The sequence below is a fragment of the Macrosteles quadrilineatus genome, unplaced genomic scaffold (genome assembly GCF_028750875.1).
Source record: "Macrosteles quadrilineatus isolate MER2022 unplaced genomic scaffold, UCM_ALF_1.0 Scaffold_3__2_contigs__length_128488019, whole genome shotgun sequence".
In the NCBI taxonomy this organism is placed as follows: domain Eukaryota; kingdom Metazoa; phylum Arthropoda; class Insecta; order Hemiptera; family Cicadellidae; genus Macrosteles; species Macrosteles quadrilineatus.
This window is the reverse complement of record NW_026542596.1, coordinates 32,429,917-32,456,415: the sequence shown is the minus strand read 5'-3', so window position 1 is coordinate 32,456,415 and position 26,499 is coordinate 32,429,917. Positions and strand designations below refer to the sequence as shown.

The 26,499-nt window shown below is 37.3% G+C and overlaps 1 protein-coding gene across 2 annotated transcripts in view; it reads right to left on the bottom strand.

Moving 5' to 3' along the window:
* The window catches only part of LOC128989864 (dorsal-ventral patterning tolloid-like protein 1), a 189,417-nt gene that overhangs the window by 75,887 nt on the left and 87,031 nt on the right, over positions 1 to 26,499 (bottom strand). For both annotated transcript variants that reach the window (XM_054411953.1, XM_054411954.1), the window contains exon 3: positions 13,838 to 13,936. In XM_054411953.1, the coding sequence (XP_054267928.1) occupies positions 13,838 to 13,928 (91 nt within the window). In that variant the 5' untranslated portion in view covers positions 13,929 to 13,936. The remainder of the gene's footprint in view (positions 1 to 13,837; positions 13,937 to 26,499) is intronic.

Sequence of the window (26,499 nt, the reverse complement as noted above, 5' to 3'; positions counted from 1 at the left end):
TACATACATAAAGTTGTCAATTAATCTCTCCACGTAATGTTAGGGGCTTACTCGCTTTCGTTTATATGGTCATGTGGCTTCTTTTGCAACAAATGATGCAAATGAAATAGCAATGTGGCATTTCCAAAAAGCAAAATAAATACTGTAAATTGGCTGTTAACTAAATATTGATGTTTACGTGCATAATCAATGTATTTCATAAAGGCTGATGTGATATATTTGAAAAGGAATATGACCTTTCTGTCATGACAGTAGCTGCTTAAATGCAGCCAAAATGTCTTATTATTTTCAGTAATGTTAGCTACCAACCCAGTTTGCCACGGTCCGTAATATAGGACACTACAAATAAATTATTTGTCAAGATAGGTACCAGTTTAGGCAAGGTTTATGTGTTTGGGTGTTATTAGACACGATAACTTCTTCACAGATGAATAATCTGTTGGAGAAATATAAGCCGAATTATATATGTCACAATGCCAGTTCGAGCATTTTGTAACTATTTTGGCAAGTTATAGTATAGTATTTTGTATGCTGCTGCTCAGTGCACTTTCAGAATATATTTTTTAGAGATCAATTAAATGGTTTTTGTTGCTGAGTAACTCTTGTAAACATGCACAACCCTTTTCGTTAGTCTAATAACATTCAAAGGCTCTCTAAGAGTTGAAGTTTTTATTTTTATACATATCTATATTATGTTTTCACTAAGCTGAATTAATACATCGAATTAACCTCTCTGAAAAAGTCTGCAGTAAATTGCAGTTCTCCAGCTTAATCTATATAAATAAAATTAGAGTTTTGTCTATACATTGCTCAGAATCATAAACTTTTAGGTTATTTTTACATTTTATACATTAAAGAAACCGAAACAAGTCTCATCTAAATTTCTATCTGTCTGTCTGTCACGGCCCAAGAGCCATTTTACGCGGCCTTCTCCTGAAAAAACGAGAGTACCTATCAAAGTTCCAAATCATTTTAATGTATTCACTGGATTGGCAAGATGTTAAAGAACAACAGTTGGTTTGCATATTTTCAGATATGCTGGCCAAACTATTATACATAACTTCATTTTATGTTGTTTGTTGTTGTTCCGGATCGGTATGACAATCAATAAAAGGTTAAATTACCTGTGTCCACCGGTCGATCCTATTACAGGAGATGCATTTCGGCGAAGTTAAATCGCCATCATCAGTCCTAATATAAGGTCTTGAGCTTCCCGATTAGTTGCGTCTTGGAGTTTTTAAAACACATACACAAAATGTACACTTATACACATGACGAATAAAACATAAATACAGTACACGGTAGGCCTACACTTTCATTTTTACTATGGACATGTAGACGCGCGTCGGTCGGAATCTCTCTACGGAATGTTAGGTGTTGTGGAATATACTTGAAGTGAAGTTGGCTTTTATTCTTGAACTGTTAGCCCCTCATTTATATGGTCGTGCAGCTTCATTGGCAACAAATATTGCGAATGATATAGTAATGTGGCATTTCCAAAAAGCAAAAAAATTATGTAAATTGGCTGTTACGTAAGTATTGACGTTTACATGCATTGTTAATCAACGTATCTTATAAAGGATGATGTGATCTAGTTTAAAAGGAATATGACCTTTCTGTCATAACAGTAGCTGCTTGAATAGCATTTACTCATTGGGCCATTTTTACAGCCAAAATGTCGTGTTATTTTCAATAATGTTACGAACCTAGTGGGCCACGGTCAGTAATATAGGCCACTGCAAATGTCAATATAGGTATTATTTTAGGCATGGTTTCTGTGTTTGGATGTTATTAGAAACGGTAAGAGTAGGCCTACAATCAAATTTTGCAGATGAACTTTCTGTTGGAGAAATATAAGCCGAATTATAAATGTCACAATTCGAGTTTGATCATTTTGTATCTATATTATATGGGTAAGTTACATAGATTTTTTAGACTGCTGCTCAGTGCCCTTTAATAATATATATTTTAGGGATAAATTTAATGGTTTTTGTTGCATAGTAGCGCTAGTAAACATGCACAACCATTTTCGTTAGTCTAATGACATTCAAAGGCTCTCTAAGAGTTTAGGTTCTTATTTGTTTACATATCTATATTATGTTTTCACTAAGCTGAATGAATACATTGAAGTAACCTCTCGTAAAAGTCTGCAGTATATTGCAGTTTTCCAGCTTAATAAATTTCTAAATCATGCACATATTTCTACAAAAATATTGTAAAACGTTTTCTCCAGTTGCTGTAAACCACTATCAATTTAACAAAATATGGACACGGTTCAAATGGGCACCGTGCCCTTTTGCACTTGTATTTTTATTGTATTACACAATAGAACATTTTTCCAATGATTGAAAGCATGTATGACAATAATCTCACGAACCTATGATCATGTCTTGAATGATATAGGCAAAAGTGGTAAAAAATGCAGACACAACCCGTTCAATAGATATAAGATAATTCAATAAGAAATAATTTCAAAAGTTACCGTTATAATAAGATTTTCCACCGATTTCGTAATGGAACGTTATATTGCAAAACATGGCATGATACAGAAGAGAATCAGAAAAGACCATTGCAAATACTTCTTTTGGACTATTTAGTAACTCCCAATAGATGTGTGTTGTTTAAAATACAATTTTAAAATTAACAGCTGTTTCATTAAAAAGTATTATCCACATGGCCAAAATGTAAACAAATCTGTGGATGGATCTTTAAAGGCTTCTGGGCTTCTGGGGCAGAGCTTTAAGCAAATTTACTTCGTTTTTCTTTTGATAAGACCAAGACCTTTCTTTGGACACCTCTACCAAGTTTCTACGCCCAGCCGTTCTCTCAATTTAGTGGAGACAAAGTTTCCAATTAAATATTTAGATTCCCCCATGTTAATCTTATGGGAGAAAATCCAACTTTGATGGAAGATCCTGCCCAAACTAATAAAGATATCAAAAAACTAAAAACACTTTGCAAAACTACAGATCAGGGCAATTCTTTTGACACTTTAATCATCATCAAAATCGGTCCAAAAATGAGGGAGGAGTTCTGTTCACAAAAATCGGCTTAGCGTATTATATATATATAGATAGATTCCTAAGTGAATTAAAGCCTTGTTCTGATCAGGTAATCTATTTCATTTCTATTACAAAGAGTTACTGTGATAAAAGGATTTTTAACTGATTTCGTGATGAAACGTTATATTGAAAAACATGACATGATACAGAAGAAAATTAATTTTACCTAACCCGCCATGTTAAACTTCCCTATCCCAAGCGTGATGTATACAACTTCCTTACTTCTCGAGTGATGTAAAGTATCAAAAACTCACTCAGTGATGTAATGAAACCCATTTAAATAACATTGAGTGATTAACTTAAAAAATATACCTCTATGGAGCCAACGACGTTCAACGCTAGAAATCAGCTGTGCTCTTGAATTTTATTGTTATGTTTTGAAGAATTTTCTTACCTAGCTTTTGTTTGTAAATGAACGTTACTGTTAGAAGATGAGTGAAATGGATAATGATTAATATTGTTCGTAACCTCCTGTATATTGTCGGGTCAGGTAAAATCTTGTACGTTAGCGTGTTTATACATCACTTAGGTAAATTATGCAACTCGCTTCCGCTCGTTGCACAACCTTCACCTGCGTGATGTAAAAACGCTCTTGCTCTTACTACACTTGTAAAGTAAATAGCTACTAGGGGAACCCCGTCGAAATCGACGGTTAATCTTGAGGTTTTATGTAAATTCAGCTAACTGCGATGGATAGAGTGAAGTCATTAAAATCTTAGTTAAATGAAGGGAGGATAAGCATTAATAAGTATGACGATTGTGTTCCTTAAAAAACGTGATTGATGAATTCGTTTAACAGAATATTTCCTACCTTTTTATCGGCTTTAGGTTGCCCTAAGGGTTTTTTAGGAGTCTTATAATTGTTTGTTCATGAGTTTGTTTCATACCAAAGCCACTTTTACTATATGGGAGAGTGAGTTCATATAATTAGTCTATCATATGTTACGGAAAGAGTCAATTTTATTACTAACCTATCCTGATTTATAAGTAATCTTCATCTTTGGTCATAAAAATACAGAATTCTATCAGCATATTAAATCAGTTTTCTGTTTGATAAAAATATCTGATTCTCTAGAAAGCAGTAACATTCTTACTCCGATCTCAGCAATTTTAATTCCTTCTCTTGCCACATCGACCCATGTATTTAATCATCCTGTTCTTACTTGATAATTCATTAGCTTATGGGTTAGTTTTGCCTTGGCCATATAAATCACATAAAGTTGTGCGTGTATTTCGTGGATTGGAATTAACCATAGGTAATTGTAGGACATTTTATCACAAATCTTGAACATTTGCGGAACCAAATCCATAACCTAGTCCGGTAACAAATTATGCAAATGCGATGAGATGTGATGACACTGTTGTGTTTCCGAATGTTTTGTATGTAGTGAGGTTTAAATGCGTTGTTCGACCTAGCTACATGTGTACATCAAAGTAAAAACTGTGTACACAATTTTTTTTAATACCTGAATTGACATTAGTACACTTACTTTACCAAAACCATAGACTCCGTAGTTAGTCTATTCCAAAACTTGAACACAGCTCTCATCCTCATCGTACTCATCTATGACACAATTTTCAACCCGATTATCAAAAACTTTTATACCAATAAATGAATCTCATGTGTTCTTTCTTGAATTTAAAAATAAATGATGATTGAAAGTAGGAAAAAAGGCAAGTGCCAACCTTACAATATACATAAGCTTACCCGGTAAGGAATACTTATATGTTCCTTTGAAATTGATATGTCACACTTATTTCATAATTTAAAATTTTCTAAGAACAATAAAGCATAGATTTTTGAACAAAACATTTAAAACGTATCATAAATTCATCAATTTGTTGAAACTATAAAAAACTTGTCATGCAGTGGAGAATTCATTTAAAATCATAAATAATAATGTAAACATTTAATTTTGACAGTTTCAGTAGACCTATGAATACAATTTTAATATTAACAGCCGGTTCATTAAAAGTAGTGTAAAATTATCCATATGGTCGAAATGTAAACAAAATTGCAGAGTGAACTTTAAAGGCCTCTGGGGCAGAGCCCCAAGGAAATTTACCTCGTTTATCTTTTGAGGGCTCACCTACTGACCAATACCTTTATTTAGACACCCCTACCAAGTTTCTACGCCCAGCCGTTCTCTCAAATTAGCTGTGACAAAACCCTGGTTTTCCCCCATAAGAATAACATGGAATGGGAATTTAAAGGCCACTGGGGCAGAGCCCCGAGGGAAATCTCCATGTTTCTCTTTTGATGGCTCATCTACAGACCGGGACCTTTCTTTAGACACCTCTACCGAGTTTCTACGCCTAGCCATTCTCTCAAAATAGCTGTCACAAAGAAAAACAGTTTCAAATTAATATATAGATTACAAACAGATAATAACATTGCAAATACTTCTTTTGGACAGTTCAGTAACTCCTAATAAATGTGTGTTGTTTAAAATACAGTTAAAAATTAACAGCTGTTTCATTAAAAAGTATTATCCACATGACCAAAATGTAAACAAATCCGTGGAGGGATCTTTAAAGGCTTCTGGGGTAGAGCCCTAAGGGAATTTACTTAGTTTTTCTTCTGATAACTCATCTACAGACCAAGACCTTTATTTGGACACCTCTACCAAGTTTCTACGCCCAGCCGTTCTCTCGAATTAGTGGACACAAAGTTTCCAATTAAATATTTAGATTCCTCCATGTTAATCTTATGGGAGAAAACCTAACTTTGATGAATAATCCTGCCCAAACTAATAAAAATTTAAAAACACTTTGTAAAACTGTTTACTTTTCATTCCTATGAGGGGTCAGCGAACGTTTTGTATTGTTCATGAGTTTGTAAAGAAAATGATTTAATAATTTAAATTTTTAATTTCCATATGTTTATAAGGGCATTTAACAACTGCGCAATTAATAAGTACTGTAAACCATATTACTGTAAAAGGCCGGTCTTTATAAATTATATAGTTCTAAAAGAAATTTCTATTTGACCTCTTTGTCACAAAAACACACTTCTTTGTATAATGATTGTTATGTAAATGCAGTTGTCATCGTAATTTACAATTATTGATCCGTCTAAGTGTTATTTTTTCAATAAATGTAAATATCTTGTTTGGTAAACAAAGGATGTAATTGAATCTGTAAGTTAAGACAAGTATGCGAAAACTACAGTTTTCCATTAGCTCAAGCCTAAATTATATTGTATGTAATGTAGCTTGTTATATTTCGTTATTTTGTCACGTAAAAACATTTAAATTATGTATGATGTATAAATATAAAAAAAATTAACAACAAATCCATTTGAAAGTAAACTTTAGACATTGGTACGGTCGACATTGGTACATTATCATTGGCGAAAATGCACATGCACATTAACATTAATGCGGCTATGTGTTTAAGTTGAGACACGTTTGTAGAAAACACTAAAAAGGCAATCTTCTAAACAATTTTAAAATATTTACAACTTTAATTATATAGAAATGTTCATAACACAGTAAGTAATTCCATTAGTTGCATAAGCTTTTACGTGAGTCTTTTTAATTAATTGAAAATTAAGTCTGTAATAACTCTTAAAATAGCTCCTGTAATACCGGTACTTGATAATTGCTTGATTTCTAGCAACGAGTACACAAGTTAAAAATTCAACAATGCATTAACATACTCTCTTTCACGCTGCAAGAATAGTAAACGGCAGAAGAAAGGCAGAACGGCAGAACTGCGGTATTGGTTTACCATACACGCCTGCAACGATGCGCTGCATACCACGCGACGAGTAGCTAAATGAACCGTAGAGTAAGTGAGCCTTCTAATATTTGTAGAGGGTTCACTTACTCTACTGATCATTGTGCCAATGAACTGTAGAGTAAGTGAGCCGTCATCTATTTGTGTAATAGTTATCATGAAATAGGCTCGTATAGTATACGAGCCTACTCCTGTAATTTATTTAAATTCAGTATTTTGGCTCGTATACTATACGAGCTTATTCCTGAATTATTCAAGAATTCATACGCTTGGCTCATAGGCACTATGATCTGTAGAGTAAGTGAACCCTCTTCATTTATTAGATATTTTTGATCGGCTCGTATAGTATACGAGCCTGTAGTGCAAGTGAACCTTCAATATTATTTACGAAGCTCGTATAGACTATGATTTGTAGAGTAAGTGAGCCATGTGTTTTAAGAATTACATATTTGGAGGCTCATAGTGTCAATGATTCGTAGAGTAAGTGAACCCTAACCGTAGCAGCCCTTGCATTGTATGCTGTAGGGCCAAAATTCACAATTGTGTTGTTTTTTGTTTTTTTTTTCTTTTTTTGTGTATGACGCTTCTATGATTTGTGATACAGTATTGGCCAATAGGAAATCAAAAGACATGCTTAAATATACTGTGGTTACCACGTCATTTGCCTAAAGCAACCAAAGTTTAGATTATTTCGGGCGCTAGAAATATTTTTCAACTTACCATCTAATAACTAAAACACGTCTGTTTTACATTTTAAATTACTAGTTATTAAGAAGTAATATCTCCGCCAATATAGGATATTAAAATAATGATTTACTTTACGGTTTTTAAAATTGTTTCTAGTTGTCATTACTTTTTACCTCTATAAGTCGAATCGAAATAACACACACAACCCCCTGAATCCTTTCTGTTAAATGCCTATACAGTCAACAGTAATGAACCGTTGAATGAATGTTTAAGTTAACTTATTTATATGAAACACACTAATAAGAGCGCATACAATTAATAACTGAAAACCTATTGTAGGTTGGCTTGTATCTGCATTAATTTATAAACATAAACATTTTTATAAAAACTAACCCGGTTTCACGCTAGTGGCTGTTTCTCCAATATTTGTACTCAATGAAACTATAGAGCAAGGAACATAATATCGATGTTTCAAATTTAATTACAAATAATGAATGCAGAAATATTGATATCATCAACTGAAAGAGCTAATTGCAAGATGGATACACGTAACGGTATATGCCCGTTAGATGAAGCTATGAATTAATTTTTATTAATATGAATAGGGCATGTTATAAGGAAGATGTATCTAAAATTATATTATATCCATTGGGTAGAACTTTACCTGATAAATTATTTATACAAAATTCCCTCCCACTTTATTATTTAGTAATATAGATTAGAGGAGTAGACTCTTGTAACAATTTTGAAATGGACTCTTGTCTATGATACTATACAGGTTGATGAAATATGTGAATTTCAATAGCAACATATTTTATGGTTGTATTTTTTGTCGTGCCAATAACTATATGTTGTATCCAATATTAAATTTAGCTTTCAATTATAACTTAACATTTCATTTTTTCATTGTATGTAAATCTTTAAAAAGAAAAGTATACAATTAAACGAGTATATTGATTAAAATTTTGTTTATTTTCTACTAAAGTAGTTATTGTACATGTTGACTTCGCAAACCTGTCTGATTTATACTTCAAATATTGATAGGGTTTATTACCTAGAAATATAATATTTTAACCTACCAAATCCACTTTCATCATGGATTTAAGCTAAAACATATCCGCAGTACTATCCTGATAATTAGACCAATTCGTAAATTACAAGGAAATATGTGGTTCGGATTCCACTATAAACTGTAGGTCCCTTAGTTGCCATTAGCTGTATGGGCTATTAATTAACAGCTGTGTCTAAGGAACATGTCGGCCTTAGTCACTAACAAGACTACAAGATCGCGCTACTCATCCTACACTCATCCTTCACTCATATTTGGGTTAAAATACGCACATAGTGGCGTCCCCATCTTAACTAATTGATAAAAAAAATTTCGACGATACTACCGAATAAAACAATTTTGAATGAATGTATTTTAAGTAATTTTTCTATGGTTATATATTCCTGGGTATACTAGCATTATGCTAGAATAATCGCACACAGAAAAAGGGTCGTCAGACGCAATATTAATTAGTAATAACTAATTGTTCAGGCAATAACTGGCTAAACCCAATAAGCCACGTATATATTTGCAAATAAACTTAAGCAATTATACATTTTGTATGATGTTGTATAATGTAACCGTCTGAATAAATGCTTATATATTTCAAATTTTGAATTATTATTAAGGATTGGGATGATAATCCGATGGTCTGAAAACTATTCTCTATAACAAGCTGCTTGGCAAACGGCGCAAATTATTTCATAATTCGATCCTTTAAAATAACGAGCGAGTCAAGGGTAATTTATATTGAAGGGATGATCAGGCGTTAAATCACCCTTCATAGCCTCAGTAACTAGGGGGGGGGGGGGGCTTCTAGTGGAGGGGGGTGTTGTGGTAACTGTATAAACTAAGGTTACTACAACGTATGACCTTCTTATTTAATTGACGTTAAACTGGTCGATTAATAATATTCAAACAAAAACTGAAAGAGCTTCTGGTATTTTATGAATTTAACCATTGACTATTCTAGATTTAAAGCATTTTAACCATGTAATATTTATCTAATATCAATGACTATACACAGAATAGACTTTTCAAGTAATGGACAAATGTGAAGCCATAAAAACCTGGTGCAATCTGTTAGACGGTCTACCAATTAATTATAATACTAGTTAACCGCCCGTGCTCCGCCACGGGAATATTTTCAGCAATAAAAGACATAATAATTAGCATATACTGTTTATCTTTGTATTTTAATTAAGGGCTGCATAATTCTTTTACATGAAGTAGAACGGATAGTTGGGCCTGTACAAACTATTTATGGAAATCAAACTGATATATTAGTTTAACCAAATGAATGTTTTAAATTAATTCGAGTTACATTTGAAGCGCAATGCTGATAACCTAATAAGCTACTTATGATATGGAGATAATTTGTTCATGTATATTCCTACATTCGTTGTTTTCTTGTTCATTACGTTCGTTGTGTGGAATAAAGATAGTCACTTATAGCCCAATACACTAGTACCCTCTGGTGAGATGGTCCCGAACTTCACCTATATTATCACATTCATCCTATTTTCTTGGCTTCAAATTTTATAACATTACATGGGAAGTCTATTCTGTGTATAGTCAATGCTATAACACAAAGAAATTACAATTTATATAAATATTACATGGTTAAAATGTTTAAATCTAATATTAATTATGGAAAAATTAATTAAAATTAAAATCTAAAATGTTTATGGTTGTACACTATGAACATCGATTATTGATTTAGTGATAGAATTTGTCATTAATAGCAATAATTGGAATTATTTTCAAAAGCAAAACAGCTTAAAGTACTTTTTCATTACTTTGTACCGAAAGTAACTATTTTCGATAACAGCTATATCAAAGAAAGTAGTTTTTTCCCAAGCTCTAATTTAGAACGAGGGAAAAACTATCAGCTGATTTTCCTTCTACCTAAGTTTACTTTCTCTCGCTCTCCATTAGTTATCCATTTACTTACTACACGCGCTAGTGTTTTATTGAGGTTTATTTAAATGCTTAAAATCAGCTGTTTTCATTGATGCACGATCTTAATATATTCAGCAACAGGCAATAGTATGATTTGCTGTGTTTTTAACATATTCCATGTTTGAAATTGCTAAAAATATGTCTAACATTCCTGATGATTTGATGAAAAGAGCTTTGGGAGATAGATAAACCCCTTCCACCAGAGAAATCGCGGGGAAGATATGAAGAGAAATAATACAGTAAGTTCACGAACTGGCACAAAATACAAAGTGTTTAACCAAATAAAGTAAGAGACGAAGTATTTATTAATATATTTATCTAAAAAATATACAGGGTGTCCCGGAACTCTCTACCAATATTTTAGGGCATTGCTCCTGGGTAAGAAACGTAACTAAATATCATATTTAAACTGTCCGGAAGTCCTTAGTTACTCACACAGCCGCCATTTTGTTTTTTTCAGTTATTATTTTTTTTCTAAAGAATGGTTAAACATACGAAATGGAAACTTTGCAGAAACATTTATGACAACTAGACAAAGCTACAAAAAAATTATGAAGATTTTTCAAATTCATAAAACAAAATGGCGGCCATTTAAAATTTTTGTAAAATCAATGGTTTTTGAGTCATTTAAGAAAGAAAATTTTAAATGGCCGCAATTTTGTTTTATGAATTTGAAAAATCTTCATAATTTTTTTGTAGCTTTGTCTAGTTGTCATAAATGTTTGTGCAAAGTTTCAATTTCGTATGTTTAACCATTCTTTAGGAAAAAAATAATAACTGAAAAAAACAAAATGGCGGCTGTGTGAGTAACTAAGGACTTCCGGACAGTTTAAATATGATATTTAGTTATGTTTCTTACCCAGGAGCAATGCCCTAAAATATTGGTAGAGAGTTCCGGGACACCCTGTATAATCATGAAACCAAGCCTACGTTTTGAAGTAGATTTTTAATGATAAAGAGTGGTCTAAAACTAACTGTTTTAATATTACCATATTACTGACATCTGTTATTCTGTACGTGTGTATTTTTGTGTCGTGAGGAAAAGTATCGTTCATAACTCGTGCAGAAAGTTTTATCCAGCACTTCCTTCATTAGTCTCGCCCTCGGCTTCGCATCGTAGGCCTACGTAAAATTTGGTTATCCTGTGTTCGGCTTTGTCTCACACATGGAACTCGAGCACGAGCCGGAAAATGCCACTTTCGGTCCTAGTAACGAAATATACCATTACCGATCACTTAAATAGTATATTTCACAGCAAGAGTAGAAAGTGAGTAATTTCATATTTGAGACCATACGTTTTAAGCGCGAGATATATTGAGCACTTCAAATATAGTCGAGAATATGTGTAGACCCACTTTTATTCGTTGTTTGAACGTTATTTTTGCTACACTACAAAGAGTAATTATTTTCTTAACTAAAACAGACATTGGATATTTCCTTATTACGGTTAGGAACATTAAAAATCACATAGCATTGTTTCGATTATGCCTTAAATTTAAAAGTTAATATTTTTGGCTACATTGGTTAGACAGTTTTGGTTGTTGCAAATTGAAACAGTTGACGAGACAATAAGAAATATTTGTTTGTTTAAGTTGGCAAAATCCAAAAATATAGTAAACATTACTTCTTCCGTACTAAACAATATAATGATTAATTTTTTCAGGTGGTAAACATGTAATGAAAACAGGTCATTTCACAGTACAGTAGTGTTACGGAAAAATTATCAAGCATAACACATTTTGTAGCTTCATGTTCAAATAATTTCAATCAATTTTTTTTAGAAACGGCAATATCGTAATCATGCAAAATCTTTTTTTTAATTTGGCCATGACAATTGACTTGGATACTGAAGCTATATGGACTAGTTGAGGCGTCTCCTTTTTCTACTGAAAGAGTTGATGTGACAAAAATTACAATTGTTTACAATAACTCGTCGTATCATTTTTAAATACTTCAGATTTGGTGTATTTGACAGAAATCAGTAATTTATATTAGCGCAACATGTCAGGGGCCCAATTCAACAACTGTACGTCCATTTTAAAGTTTTTTTTTTGTTTTTTTTAACGGCGCAACACACCCCCACATGGGTTAAATGTCTAGTTGCATTTTAAAAACTGTACCATAAAAGGTTTCTAGGTTATCTAAAAAACTGATTATTTTCTACATGAAGTAGTAACGCTTCTGTAATTAAGTTGACTTTTGGTTATGCAACATTTCTAGGTACACAATCCACAATATACAGAGTGTACCGTAAATTAACAGTCAAACTCCGGGAAATGGTTTTATGGATACAAACGGGTACAAATAAAGAGAAAATCTGGAATGATTTTTTCCCCCGGAATAGCTTTGTTAAACAGATATCCGCATTTTGCATTTTTTACATAAACATTTTTATATTTTTCCTTCCAACCAATCTTTAAGAAACTCGGTGTGTATGTTAAGATATTAGAGACTAATGTTAGAAAAAAACATTATCTAGTTCCATATTTTAAAATAGCAATTTTAAATTTTACAATTAAAAATATCGAAAAATTGCTGATTAAAAAAAATAGAATTTTTCTTAGTAATAAAAGGCAAAATGAGGTGTATTTTTAACCTAGAACAGCAACGCTTGGGTAATGTAGTTGCCACTATGGGTATGACAAGGTGAGACCCGTTATCTGCAAGACTCTCAGAGTTCCTGTCAACTCCTTATCTATCTTCCTCCAAATTCGTGTATATTGTACGTCTCACCTCTTGAGGGTGCAGCATTTGCGAGCATGTTAGCTTATACATTGCTTGCTTGTGTATTTATAAAATTACAAACTAAAACATTTATTATTTTAAATTGCACAATCTTTAAGATAGGTTCTTAAAGATTAACGGTATTTTAACTAGAATACTTACCATTTATTTATGGGTACAACATGTCCATTTAGTATTATTAGAAATTTACGAGTACAGTATGGAGCTGGAAACGGTATTAAAATACATAATTGACTAAAAGATTACATTTTCTTCAAATATGTTTTGGGATAACTCCTTACCCATTTCATGCCAAATAACGACGTTAAAATTAATTTTTTAAACAGGGATAGTAAATTATTTAAAAAATGTGGTCACGTAAGTTGTGCTCGTCTAAAAAATCACAATCCAAAGCCAATTCTTTAAATCCTTTAAATTATTACTTTTATGTCAATTAAGGCTGCTCCTGTACTAAATGTTGCTTAACACTTGTGGTGTATTAGCACTTATTTGGAATCAGCCAGTAGACTTGATTTTGCTAATTAATAATCCACCAATATATTGGTAGCCAATAAGTAAGTATAAGGTTCTGTGATAAATATGTCTTACTCACCTGAGGTAACTCGAAGTGTGATGGAGAGGAAACAGAACAGAAGCGACAGAGCCACACCTCTAGTTGGGGAGTGTCCGAGTGCTGGGGCCATACTGTGTCCTGGAAAAGACAGAACATTGTAATGTAACAGAACAAAAGTGACAGAGCCACACCTCTAGTTGGGGAGTATCCGAGTGCTGGGGCCATACTGTGTCCTGGAAAAGACAGAACATTGTAATGTAACAGAACAAAAGTGACAGAGCCACACCTCTAGTTGGGGAGTGTCCGAGTGCTGGGGCCATACTGTGTCCTGGAACAGACAGGACATTGTAATGTAACAGAACAAAAGTGACAGAGCCACACCTCTAGTTGGGGAGTATCCGAGTGCTGGGGCCATACTGTGTCCTGGAACAGACAGGACATTGTAATGTAACAGAACAGAAGTGACAGAGCCACACCTCTAGTTGGGGAGTGTCCGAGTGCTGGGGCCATACTGTGTCCTGGAACAGACAGAACATTGTAATGTAACAGAACAGAAGCGACAGAGCCACACCTCTAGTTGGGGAGTGTCCGAGTGCTGGGGCCATACTGTGTCCTGGAACAGACAGAACATTGTAATGTAACAGAACAGAAGCGACAGAGCCACACCTCTAGTTGGGGAGTGTCCGAGTGCTGGGGCCATACTGTGTCCTGGAAAAGACAGAACATTGTAATGTAACAGAACAGAAGCGACAGAGCCACACCTCTGATTGGGTAGTGTCCGAGTGCTGGGGCCATACTGTGTCCTGGAAAAGACAGAACATTGTAATGTAACAGAACAAAAGTGACAGAGCCACACCTCTAGTTGGGGAGTGTCCGAGTGCTGGGGCCATACTGTGTCCTGGAACAGACAGGACATTGTAATGTAACAGAACAAAAGTGACAGAGCCACACCTCTAGTTGGGGAGTGTCCGAGTGCTGGGGCCATATTGTGTCCTGGAACAGACAGGACATTGTAATGTAACAGAACAAAAGTGACAGAGCCACACCTCTAGTTGGGGAGTGTCCGAGTGCTGGGGCCATATTGTGTCCTGGAACAGACAGGACATTGTAATGTAACAGAACAAAAGAGACAGAGCCACACCTCTAGTTGGGTAGTGTCCGAGTGCTGGGGCCATACTGTGTCCTGGAAAAGACAGAACATTGTAATGTAACAGAACAGAAGTGACAGAGCCACACCTCTGTTTGGGTAGTGTCCGAGTGCTGGGGCCATACTGTGTCCTGGAAAAGACAGAACATTGTAATGTAACAGAACAAAAGTGACAGAGCCACACCTCTAGTTGGGGAGTGTCCGAGTGCTGGGGCCATACTGTGTCCTGGAACAGACAGGACATTGTAATGTAACAGAACAAAAGTGACAGAGCCACACCTCTAGTTGGGGAGTGTCCGAGTGCTGGGGCCATATTGTGTCCTGGAACAGACAGGACATTGTAATGTAACAGAACAAAAGTGACAGAGCCACACCTCTAGTTGGGGAGTGTCCGAGTGCTGGGGCCATATTGTGTCCTGGAACAGACAGGACATTGTAATGTAACAGAACAAAAGAGACAGAGCCACACCTCTAGTTGGGGAGTGTCCGAGTGCTGGGGCCATATTGTGTCCTGGAACAGACAGGACATTGTAATGTAACAGAACAAAAGTGACAGAGCCACACCTCTAGTTGGGGAGTGTCCGAGTGCTGGGGCCATATTGTGTCCTGGAACAGACAGGACATTGTAATGTAACAGAACAAAAGTGACAGAGCCACACCTCTAGTTGGGGAGTGTCCGAGTGCTGGGGCCATACTGTGTCCTGGAACAGACAGGACATTGTAATGTAACAGAACAAAAGAGACAGAGCCACACCTCTAGTTGGGGAGTGTCCGAGTGCTGGGGCCATATTGTGTCCTGGAACAGACAGGACATTGTAATGTAACAGAACAAAAGTGACAGAGCCACACCTCTAGTTGGGGAGTGTCCGAGTGCTGGGGCCATACTGTGTCCAGGAACAGACAGGACATTGTAATGTAACAGAACAAAAGAGACAGAGCCACACCTCTAGTTGGGGAGTGTCCGAGTGCTGGGGCCATACTGTGTCCAGGAACAGACAGGACATTGTAATGTAACAGAACAAAAGTGACAGAGCCACACCTCTAGTTGGGGAGTGTCCGAGTGCTGGGGCCATATTGTGTCCTGGAACAGACAGGACATTGTAATGTAACAGAACAAAAGTGACAGAGCCACACCTCTAGTTGGGGAGTGTCCGAGTGCTGGGGCCATACTGTGTCCAGGAACAGACAGAACATTGTTATGTAACAGAACAGAAGTGATAGAGCCACACCTCTAGTTGGGGAGTGTCCGAGTGCTGGGGCCATACTGTGTCCTGGAACAGACAGGACATTGTAATGTAACAGAACAGAAGCTACAGAGCCACACCTCTAGTTGGGGAGTGTCCGAGTGCTGGGGCCATACTCTGTCCTGGAACATACAGGACATTGTAATGTAACAGAACAGAAGTGACAGAGCCACACCTCTGTTTGGGGAGTGTCCGAGTGCTGGGGCCATACTGTGTCCAGGAACAGACAGAACATTGTAATGTAACAGAACAGAAGTGACAGAGCCACACCTCTAGTTGGGGAGTGTCCGAGTGCTGGGACCATACTGTGTCCTGGAACAGACAGGACATTGTAATGTAACAGAACAGAAGTGACAGAGCCACACCTCTGTTTGGGGAGTGTCCGAGTGCTGGGGCCATACTGTGTCCTGGAACAGACAGGACATTGTAATGTAACAGAACAGAAGCTACAGAGCCACACCTCTAGTTGGGGAGTGTCCGAGTGCTGGGGCCATACTGTGTCCTGGAACAGACAGAACATTGTAATGTAACAGAACAGAAGTGACAGAGCCACACCTCTAGTTGGGGAGTGTCCGAGTGCTGGGGCCATACTGTGTCCTGGAACAGACAGGACATTGTAATGTAACAGAACAAAAGTGACAGAGCCACACCTCTAGTTGGGGAGTGTCCGAGTGCTGGGGCCATACTGTGTCCTGGAACAGACAGGACATTGTAATGTAACAGAACAGAAGCTACAGAGCCACACCTCTAGTTGGGGAGTGTCCGAGTGCTGGGGCCATATTGTGTCCTGGAACAGACAGGACATTGTAATGTAACAGAACAGAAGTGACAGAGCCACACCTCTGTTTGGGGAGTGTCCGAGTGCTGGGGCCATACTGTGTCCTGGAACAGACAGGACATTGTAATGTAACAGAACAGAAGTGACAGAGCCACACCTCTGTTTGGGTAGGGTCCGAGTGCTGGGGCCATACTGTGTCCTGGAACAGACAGAACATTGTAATGTAACAGAACAGAAGTGACAGAGCCACACCTCTAGTTGGGGAGTATCCGAGTGCTGGGGCCATACTGTGTCCTGGAAAAGACAGAACATTGTAATGTAACAGAACAAAAGTGACAGAGCCACACCTCTAGTTGGGGAGTGTCCGAGTGCTGGGGCCATACTGTGTCCTGGAAAAGACAGAACATTGTAATGTAACAGAACAAAAGTGACAGAGCCACACCTCTAGTTGGGGAGTATCCGAGTGCTGGGGCCATACTGTGTCCTGGAAAAGACAGAACATTGTAATGTAACAGAACAAAAGTGACAGAGCCACACCTCTAGTTGGGGAGTGTCCGAGTGCTGGGGCCATACTGTGTCCTGGAACAGACAGGACATTGTAATGTAACAGAACAAAAGTGACAGAGCCACACCTCTAGTTGGGGAGTATCCGAGTGCTGGGGCCATACTGTGTCCTGGAACAGACAGGACATTGTAATGTAACAGAACAGAAGTGACAGAGCCACACCTCTAGTTGGGGAGTGTCCGAGTGCTGGGGCCATACTGTGTCCTGGAACAGACAGAACATTGTAATGTAACAGAACAGAAGCGACAGAGCCACACCTCTAGTTGGGGAGTGTCCGAGTGCTGGGGCCATACTGTGTCCTGGAACAGACAGAACATTGTAATGTAACAGAACAGAAGCGACAGAGCCACACCTCTAGTTGGGGAGTGTCCGAGTGCTGGGGCCATACTGTGTCCTGGAAAAGACAGAACATTGTAATGTAACAGAACAGAAGCGACAGAGCCACACCTCTGATTGGGTAGTGTCCGAGTGCTGGGGCCATACTGTGTCCTGGAAAAGACAGAACATTGTAATGTAACAGAACAAAAGTGACAGAGCCACACCTCTAGTTGGGGAGTGTCCGAGTGCTGGGGCCATACTGTGTCCTGGAACAGACAGGACATTGTAATGTAACAGAACAAAAGTGACAGAGCCACACCTCTAGTTGGGGAGTGTCCGAGTGCTGGGGCCATATTGTGTCCTGGAACAGACAGGACATTGTAATGTAACAGAACAAAAGTGACAGAGCCACACCTCTAGTTGGGGAGTGTCCGAGTGCTGGGGCCATATTGTGTCCTGGAACAGACAGGACATTGTAATGTAACAGAACAAAAGAGACAGAGCCACACCTCTAGTTGGGTAGTGTCCGAGTGCTGGGGCCATACTGTGTCCTGGAAAAGACAGAACATTGTAATGTAACAGAACAGAAGTGACAGAGCCACACCTCTGTTTGGGTAGTGTCCGAGTGCTGGGGCCATACTGTGTCCTGGAAAAGACAGAACATTGTAATGTAACAGAACAAAAGTGACAGAGCCACACCTCTAGTTGGGGAGTGTCCGAGTGCTGGGGCCATACTGTGTCCTGGAACAGACAGGACATTGTAATGTAACAGAACAAAAGTGACAGAGCCACACCTCTAGTTGGGGAGTGTCCGAGTGCTGGGGCCATATTGTGTCCTGGAACAGACAGGACATTGTAATGTAACAGAACAAAAGTGACAGAGCCACACCTCTAGTTGGGGAGTGTCCGAGTGCTGGGGCCATATTGTGTCCTGGAACAGACAGGACATTGTAATGTAACAGAACAAAAGAGACAGAGCCACACCTCTAGTTGGGGAGTGTCCGAGTGCTGGGGCCATATTGTGTCCTGGAACAGACAGGACATTGTAATGTAACAGAACAAAAGTGACAGAGCCACACCTCTAGTTGGGGAGTGTCCGAGTGCTGGGGCCATATTGTGTCCTGGAACAGACAGGACATTGTAATGTAACAGAACAAAAGTGACAGAGCCACACCTCTAGTTGGGGAGTGTCCGAGTGCTGGGGCCATACTGTGTCCTGGAACAGACAGGACATTGTAATGTAACAGAACAAAAGAGACAGAGCCACACCTCTAGTTGGGGAGTGTCCGAGTGCTGGGGCCATATTGTGTCCTGGAACAGACAGGACATTGTAATGTAACAGAACAAAAGTGACAGAGCCACACCTCTAGTTGGGGAGTGTCCGAGTGCTGGGGCCATACTGTGTCCAGGAACAGACAGGACATTGTAATGTAACAGAACAAAAGAGACAGAGCCACACCTCTAGTTGGGGAGTGTCCGAGTGCTGGGGCCATACTGTGTCCAGGAACAGACAGGACATTGTAATGTAACAGAACAAAAGTGACAGAGCCACACCTCTAGTTGGGGAGTGTCCGAGTGCTGGGGCCATATTGTGTCCTGGAACAGACAGGACATTGTAATGTAACAGAACAAAAGTGACAGAGCCACACCTCTAGTTGGGGAGTGTCCGAGTGCTGGGGCCATACTGTGTCCAGGAACAGACAGAACATTGTTATGTAACAGAACAGAAGTGATAGAGCCACACCTCTAGTTGGGGAGTGTCCGAGTGCTGGGGCCATACTGTGTCCTGGAACAGACAGGACATTGTAATGTAACAGAACAGAAGCTACAGAGCCACACCTCTAGTTGGGGAGTGTCCGAGTGCTGGGGCCATACTCTGTCCTGGAACATACAGGACATTGTAATGTAACAGAACAGAAGTGACAGAGCCACACCTCTGTTTGGGGAGTGTCCGAGTGCTGGGGCCATACTGTGTCCAGGAACAGACAGAACATTGTAATGTAACAGAACAGAAGTGACAGAGCCACACCTCTAGTTGGGGAGTGTCCGAGTGCTGGGACCATACTGTGTCCTGGAACAGACAGGACATTGTAATGTAACAGAACAGAAGTGACAGAGCCACACCTCTGTTTGGGGAGTGTCCGAGTGCTGGGGCCATACTGTGTCCTGGAACAGACAGGACATTGTAATGTAACAGAACAGAAGCTACAGAGCCACACCTCTAGTTGGGGAGTGTCCGAGTGCTGGGGCCATACTGTGTCCTGGAACAGACAGAACATTGTAATGTAACAGAACAGAAGTGACAGAGCCACACCTCTAGTTGGGGAGTGTCCGAGTGCTGGGGCCATACTGTGTCCTGGAACAGACAGGACATTGTAATGTAACAGAACAGAAGCTACAGAGCCACACCTCTAGTTGGGGAGTGTCCGAGTGCTGGGGCCATACTGTGTCCTGGAACAGACAGGACATTGTAATGTAACAGAACAAAAGTGACAGAGCCACACCTCTAGTTGGGGAGTGTCCGAGTGCTGGGGCCATACTGTGTCCTGGAACAGACAGGACATTGTAATGTAACAGAACAGAAGCTACAGAGCCACACCTCTAGTTGGGGAGTGTCCGAGTGCTGGGGCCATATTGTGTCCTGGAACAGACAGGACATTGTAATGTAACAGAACAGAAGTGACAGAGCCACACCTCTGTTTGGGGAGTGTCCGAGTGCTGGGGCCATACTGTGTCCTGGAACAGACAGGACATTGTAATGTAACAGAACAGAAGTGACAGAGCCACACCTCTGTTTGGGTAGTGTCCGAGTGCTGGGGCCATACTGTGTCCTGGAACAGACAGGACATTGTAATGTAACAGAACAGAAGTGACAGAGCCACACCTCTAGTTGGGGAGTATCCGAGTGCTGGGGCCATACTGTGTCCTGGAAAAGACAGAACATTGTAATGTAACAGAACAAAAGTGACAGAGCCACACCTCTAGTTGGGGAGTGTCCGAGTGCTGGGGCCATACTGTGTCCTGGAACAGACAGAACATTGTAATGTAACAGAACAGAAGTGACAGAGCCACACCTCTAGTTGGGGAGTGTCCGAGTGCTGGGACCATACTGTGTCCTGGAACAGACAGGACATTGTAATGTAACAGAACAGAAGCGACAGAGCCACACCTCTAGTTGGGGAGTGTCCGAGTGCTGGGACCATACTGTGTCCTGGAACAGACAGGACATTGTAATGTAACAGAACAGAAGCGACAGAGCCACACCTCTAGTTGGGGAGTATCCGAGTGCTGGGGCCATACTGTGTCCTGGAACAGACAGAACAATGTAAAGTAACAGAACAGAAGTGACAGAGCCACACCTCTAGTTGGGGAGCGTCCGAGTGCTGGGGCCATACTGTGTCCTGGAACAGACAGAACATTGTAATGTAACAGAACAGAAGCGACAGAGCCACGCCTCTAGTTGGGGAGTGTCCGAGTGCTGGGGCCATACTGTGTCCTGGAACAGACAGAACATTGTAATGTAACAGAACAGAAGCGACAGAGCCACGCCTCTAGTTGGGGAGTGTCCGAGTGCTGGGGCCATACTGTGTCCTGGACTAGTGTCATTAAGAAAAATCAGGTTTTCTGTAATTTTAGGGGTTTTTGTGGAAAAGTTCCCGTTGAAAATAAACCCCAGAAAAATTGAGTTGTTATTCCCCCCAGAAAAATAAAAATACTCCTTTAGATACAACGTAGTATTATCTAAAGGAGTATTTTTATTCTTCTGGGGGGAATAACAACTAAATTTTTCTGGGATTTATTTTCAACGGGAACTTTTCCATAAAAACCCCTAAAATTACGGAAAACCTGATTTTTCTTAATGTTCAACGATTATGATAAAAGTTAGTCAGTTGTGCGTTTAACCTTGAACAAAATGGCACAGCCTCGGTGCTGTTAATTCAAATGCCATCGCACTTTTGTGAACATAGTTACTCCCTTCACTTACTCATTACCATTGGTTTGAAAATTTTGCCAATAAAACAAGTAGACTGTTCAATTTTATTCCAAACTAATGGGAGAAAGTATTTCAGTTGACTTGTAACGTTTATTTTATTTTAACATCCTAGGACACTAAGATATAGCTCGGAATCTTTTTCACGACAGTCCAGGCTAGGCTTATATAGTGGGTTGCTGCATTATCACTTAGATACCGTTTGTAATGAACATACAATTTTTATTGAACAGGAGAAAATGTTTGAGAGAAGGTTAAGTGGTAAGGTGAAAAACAGTTCTGTACGAATCTCATTCCCAACCTTCTTAATCTTGTTCCAAATTACTTCAAATTTAAAGGGGCCTTCTCTTCCATAATATTCTTTATAAGGTCAACTTCCCATGTGAATCTCTCAAAGGCTATGCATTCTGCTCAAAGTGCCGGAAAACTGCTCAGAAATGTATGAAAAATTAAACATAAAAATTGTCATAACCCAACCAGATCTTGATGATTGTGAAGGGTAATTGAACACATAAATTTTGCCTGAGTGAAATGAGCTTAATGATTAGAAAAGATGTTTTTACAAGAACATGATGTATTTCCCGATTTCCAAGAAAAATACTGTATTTCTATTATTACAGACGAGTTTAACAAATCCGGCGATATTCAAGGCAATACTTCGTTGCAATACGATGCCCGAACGTGAAACCCAATGTGCCGAAATCTATTTCATTTTCTTACTTTGAATTAATATAAAGAGTAGTCCATAAAAAGACCTCTAATTGACTATTAATTTATTTTGAGCTCGCACATTTTTTACTCACATTAAAACTAGCACATTTGACATATACTTTCGATTTAAATTTTACAGCTTGCTAGACACACTTGGAACGATATACAGGAATTTGGTGAAATCAAAGTTAGAAGAGCAAGAACTTTCATCAGGGCATTCCAGTCTCTTACAGCAACAAAAACAAGTTCTCACTTTGCCTAAGTCCTTTTGGCAGAACTTCCAGCAGTCTTTATGTTTGCCAGCGATGCCCGCAAGTGGATTTTATGAATTAGACTGTTGTGGTAGTTTTAAATCTTATAATAATTTTAGCCACAATCAAATTTGTAAGGCAATGTGTTACCTTTATGGTAAATCTCATATACTCTAAAAAGCACGTGTACGGACGCACTTTTATTTTCAGTGTAGCACAGTAGTGTAGTGTAGTGTAGTACAGTAGTGTAGTGGGGTCTTGCTACAGCCCTTAAAAGTGGGCCCATGTTATCGCCATACCTTGTTTTATCTAAATAACTTATCCAATAAATTTAATATTTAATGTAATCCAAGTGAAGCTCGCTCTCCTGGTACTAACATATAAACTATGTAATTAATGTATTATAAAATGTATTAAAAGTTATTGTAGTCATGTTCTTCCTTAATACCAGTAATGATTTGCATGAATGTATTCACATAATTTAAGTACCGAAATATCATTTAGGTAAGTAATTAAATCTTTTTTGACATAGCTTAGAGTGTTTTTAATTTTTTTATAATATATTGTTATTTCCAACAAAAGTGCCTCTTTTAGTAGTAATCTCTTCAGTAATCTTAAACATTGGACATAGTATTCCGGCATTTTGTATATAAGAGTGTTAAATCACTGAAGTCATTTTTAAATCATGTTCATTGACGAGCCAATAATCCTTAATACATAAAATCCTACATTTTATTAATGATAACCTTATTTAATTAAAAAAAGATAGTGATGCCTTTTGCTAATAATGTCACAAAAATGGGATTTTCAAACTTGTTACGTCACATAAATATCTTAGTATAAGAGTTGCGTGGAGCTATCTCATTTTAACATTGTCTTTTCAAAGCTAATATTTGCTAGTTATCCACCATTTTGGATTTAAGAGCGCCCTAGCGGTGGAGACTAGAAGCACTTTTATCGATTGTTGTCTGGGATAGACGAGTGGCGATCCTAGCGGCGGGGCTCGCAACTTTATCTTCGTCACTTTATCACCTTGAATGTTGTTTAACCAGTAAAGTCTTCTCTCAAGATAACAAACTGGCATTCAGTGTCAGTTTTGCAGTGTAGCAATTAAATTCACGAAAATTAAAATTGATTTTAACTGTCGTAAACTTTTATGATGGTGACAGTTGTTCATAATTGTTAAGGGGGTGGAAGGTCAGCAACTATAAACCTTTTAAGGTCGTGTTGCCGGTAAAATTGGGTTTCGTTTGTATTGAAATAAAATCCATTTACTTAACATATCGCAAGGCAAGTTTGAAAACTATTGGAAATCATGGTCTTTATAACAAAAGTTAAAACAAAATATAGTCTAAAACAAATTAAAGCTTAAATTCTTGTAATCTCAATTACGAAAATTCATAATCGTTATACCATGAAAGAAACATTAATAAAATGCCCACTGACGACTAATTTTGTTCTATACTTTAAAAAATTATTAATTCTTTGTGTAACTTCATAAACAGCAGGGGTCAAGAAAATATATTGCAAATAACTCATTTTTTTATTTTAGATTTTTACTATAAATCACGAAAAGAATTTCCTCTTATAAACGTTTTTTCCACCCTAAAAGCGCTTGCGGAAATCTTAAGTAGAGCTGCTGGAAATGCGTATGACTGAAACTCATTGCAAACTTCAGTATATTACAAAAGATATTTGTGAGAAATGCGCTGTTTTCGAACATATCTTAAATCTAGTTTAAGGATTAAAAAAATGTTTGGAAATTATTGTACGACCCAAATTATTACAAATTGTATTTTTAATGGAGAAAACATTGTGTACTAAATAAAAAAATACGCAAAGTAATAATTTTTTAGTGTTTTTACTTGGGTAGAGTTGGATTATTTATGTTGGTTATTAATAACGACTACAGAACTACTTCTTAATATAACAATATTGTACTATCCCGGTGCATAAAGATTGACTAGATAAGTTAAGTACTTGGTGATCAGTAAAAGAAAACTTTTTATAAGGGTAAGCAAATGAAAACGGTCTATACTACGTATTGACGTAGATATCTTACCGAATCTCAATCGTAAATTTTATTTTTTAGTTGGTTTAATTTTTTTCAAGAAATTGTTAGTTATTGCTGTTTGTAGTTTCTTGTTTTGATAAGTTAAAAAAATGTAATAATCAGGCGTTTGGATAAATTCATTATATATTACCATTGACTATTGGTATTACCACAGATTAAGGATAATATACTCTCTTTGATATTACTACTTAGAATTGTAAATATAAATAGTTGTATTGTATGAAAACATATAACACTAGTGTTTTTTTTTCTCTTGGAAAAGATAGGCACATAGGAAAATCACAACACATTTTGAAATTTTAAAATATTTTGTCCTTTTAGTTTTCCTAACCGTCTTTTGAGGTCTTAAAATTATTTAAATAAAACCAACTGGTATTAATGTTAGCCTGCTGTAACAATTGCTTTAAAATATTAAGTTTATTATAGGACATTAAATGTATTATTAAAGTGTAGATTTTGAGGCTAGGCCTATTGAATACTCATATATTTCTTCAATTGTTTTGTAGATGCATTCAATGAGTTTTGGATCACATTTCCTTGAGCACCAAACTAGACTTTAAAGCACTTATCTGATTTCTGTCCCTTAATTAGCCGTAATATATCTTCCCCTTCCGCCTCCCCCACTCTCCACTCTCTGGGGCTCTAAGGACAGCTTAAGCTCATCGATTTAGAATTTTTCAATAGTATGAAAGAAATATATTTTTATTTCACCCAATTTTAGGATTCTAATTAAAAGTGCCTCAATTTATTAATACAAAAAAATAATTTTAATTTGGAATAAACATTCATGGAAGTTTATTTTAATAATGGATAACGAGCATTGGATTGGGGGCACCTTTACCAGAAAATTATGGAAAAACCATAACGGCGTTAGCTGGCATAAAAATAACACAGAGTCATCTTTTTCACTCGATGGTGCAAAGTTTACTACATTACTGTAATTTTGTTAGTTTTTAATTAGATTTACTTGCATATTTGCTTTTATTTGAAAATATAGAGTAGTATAACCAAAATAACAAGACCCAAATAACAAGTCACCCTTGATAAAAAGTTTCATTTGCAAACAGACAATCTTTAATTTGTTTCTACCATTGTTACATATTATTGGAAACCCCTTTTAGAAACCGTATTTTATAATAACCATGAGATACTTGCTACCAATAAACTTACGTAATATATTACTTAACTAATCTGGTCGGTATATGTTTTGCACATACTGTATTTGAATTTTCAACACTCCAAATACCTTAATGAGCTAAAAATAAATGTTTCAATGTAACAAAAACATTTCTTTTAAATAAACTTTTACATTTTTTAAATTTTGAAACCTATAACTAACCTTTTGGAAGTCATCCAACGCAATATTAAGTATTACAGCTCGCTATCACGAGTCCGAACTCGAGAAATTGCCAAAACAAAAATTATAACACATCATTAAAATACCTTGGCAACTCTTTCATGACTTGATACAAATGAAAATCTAATGGGACGAAATCAGAAACGTTATAAGAATGAGTTATACCTCAGGGTGTTTTGTCCAGTACGTCTTTGTTACTGGGTGCGTTGTTTTCAACAACTCGTTCTTTAATTCTGCAACGGGTTGGAACCCACCAGATGGAATG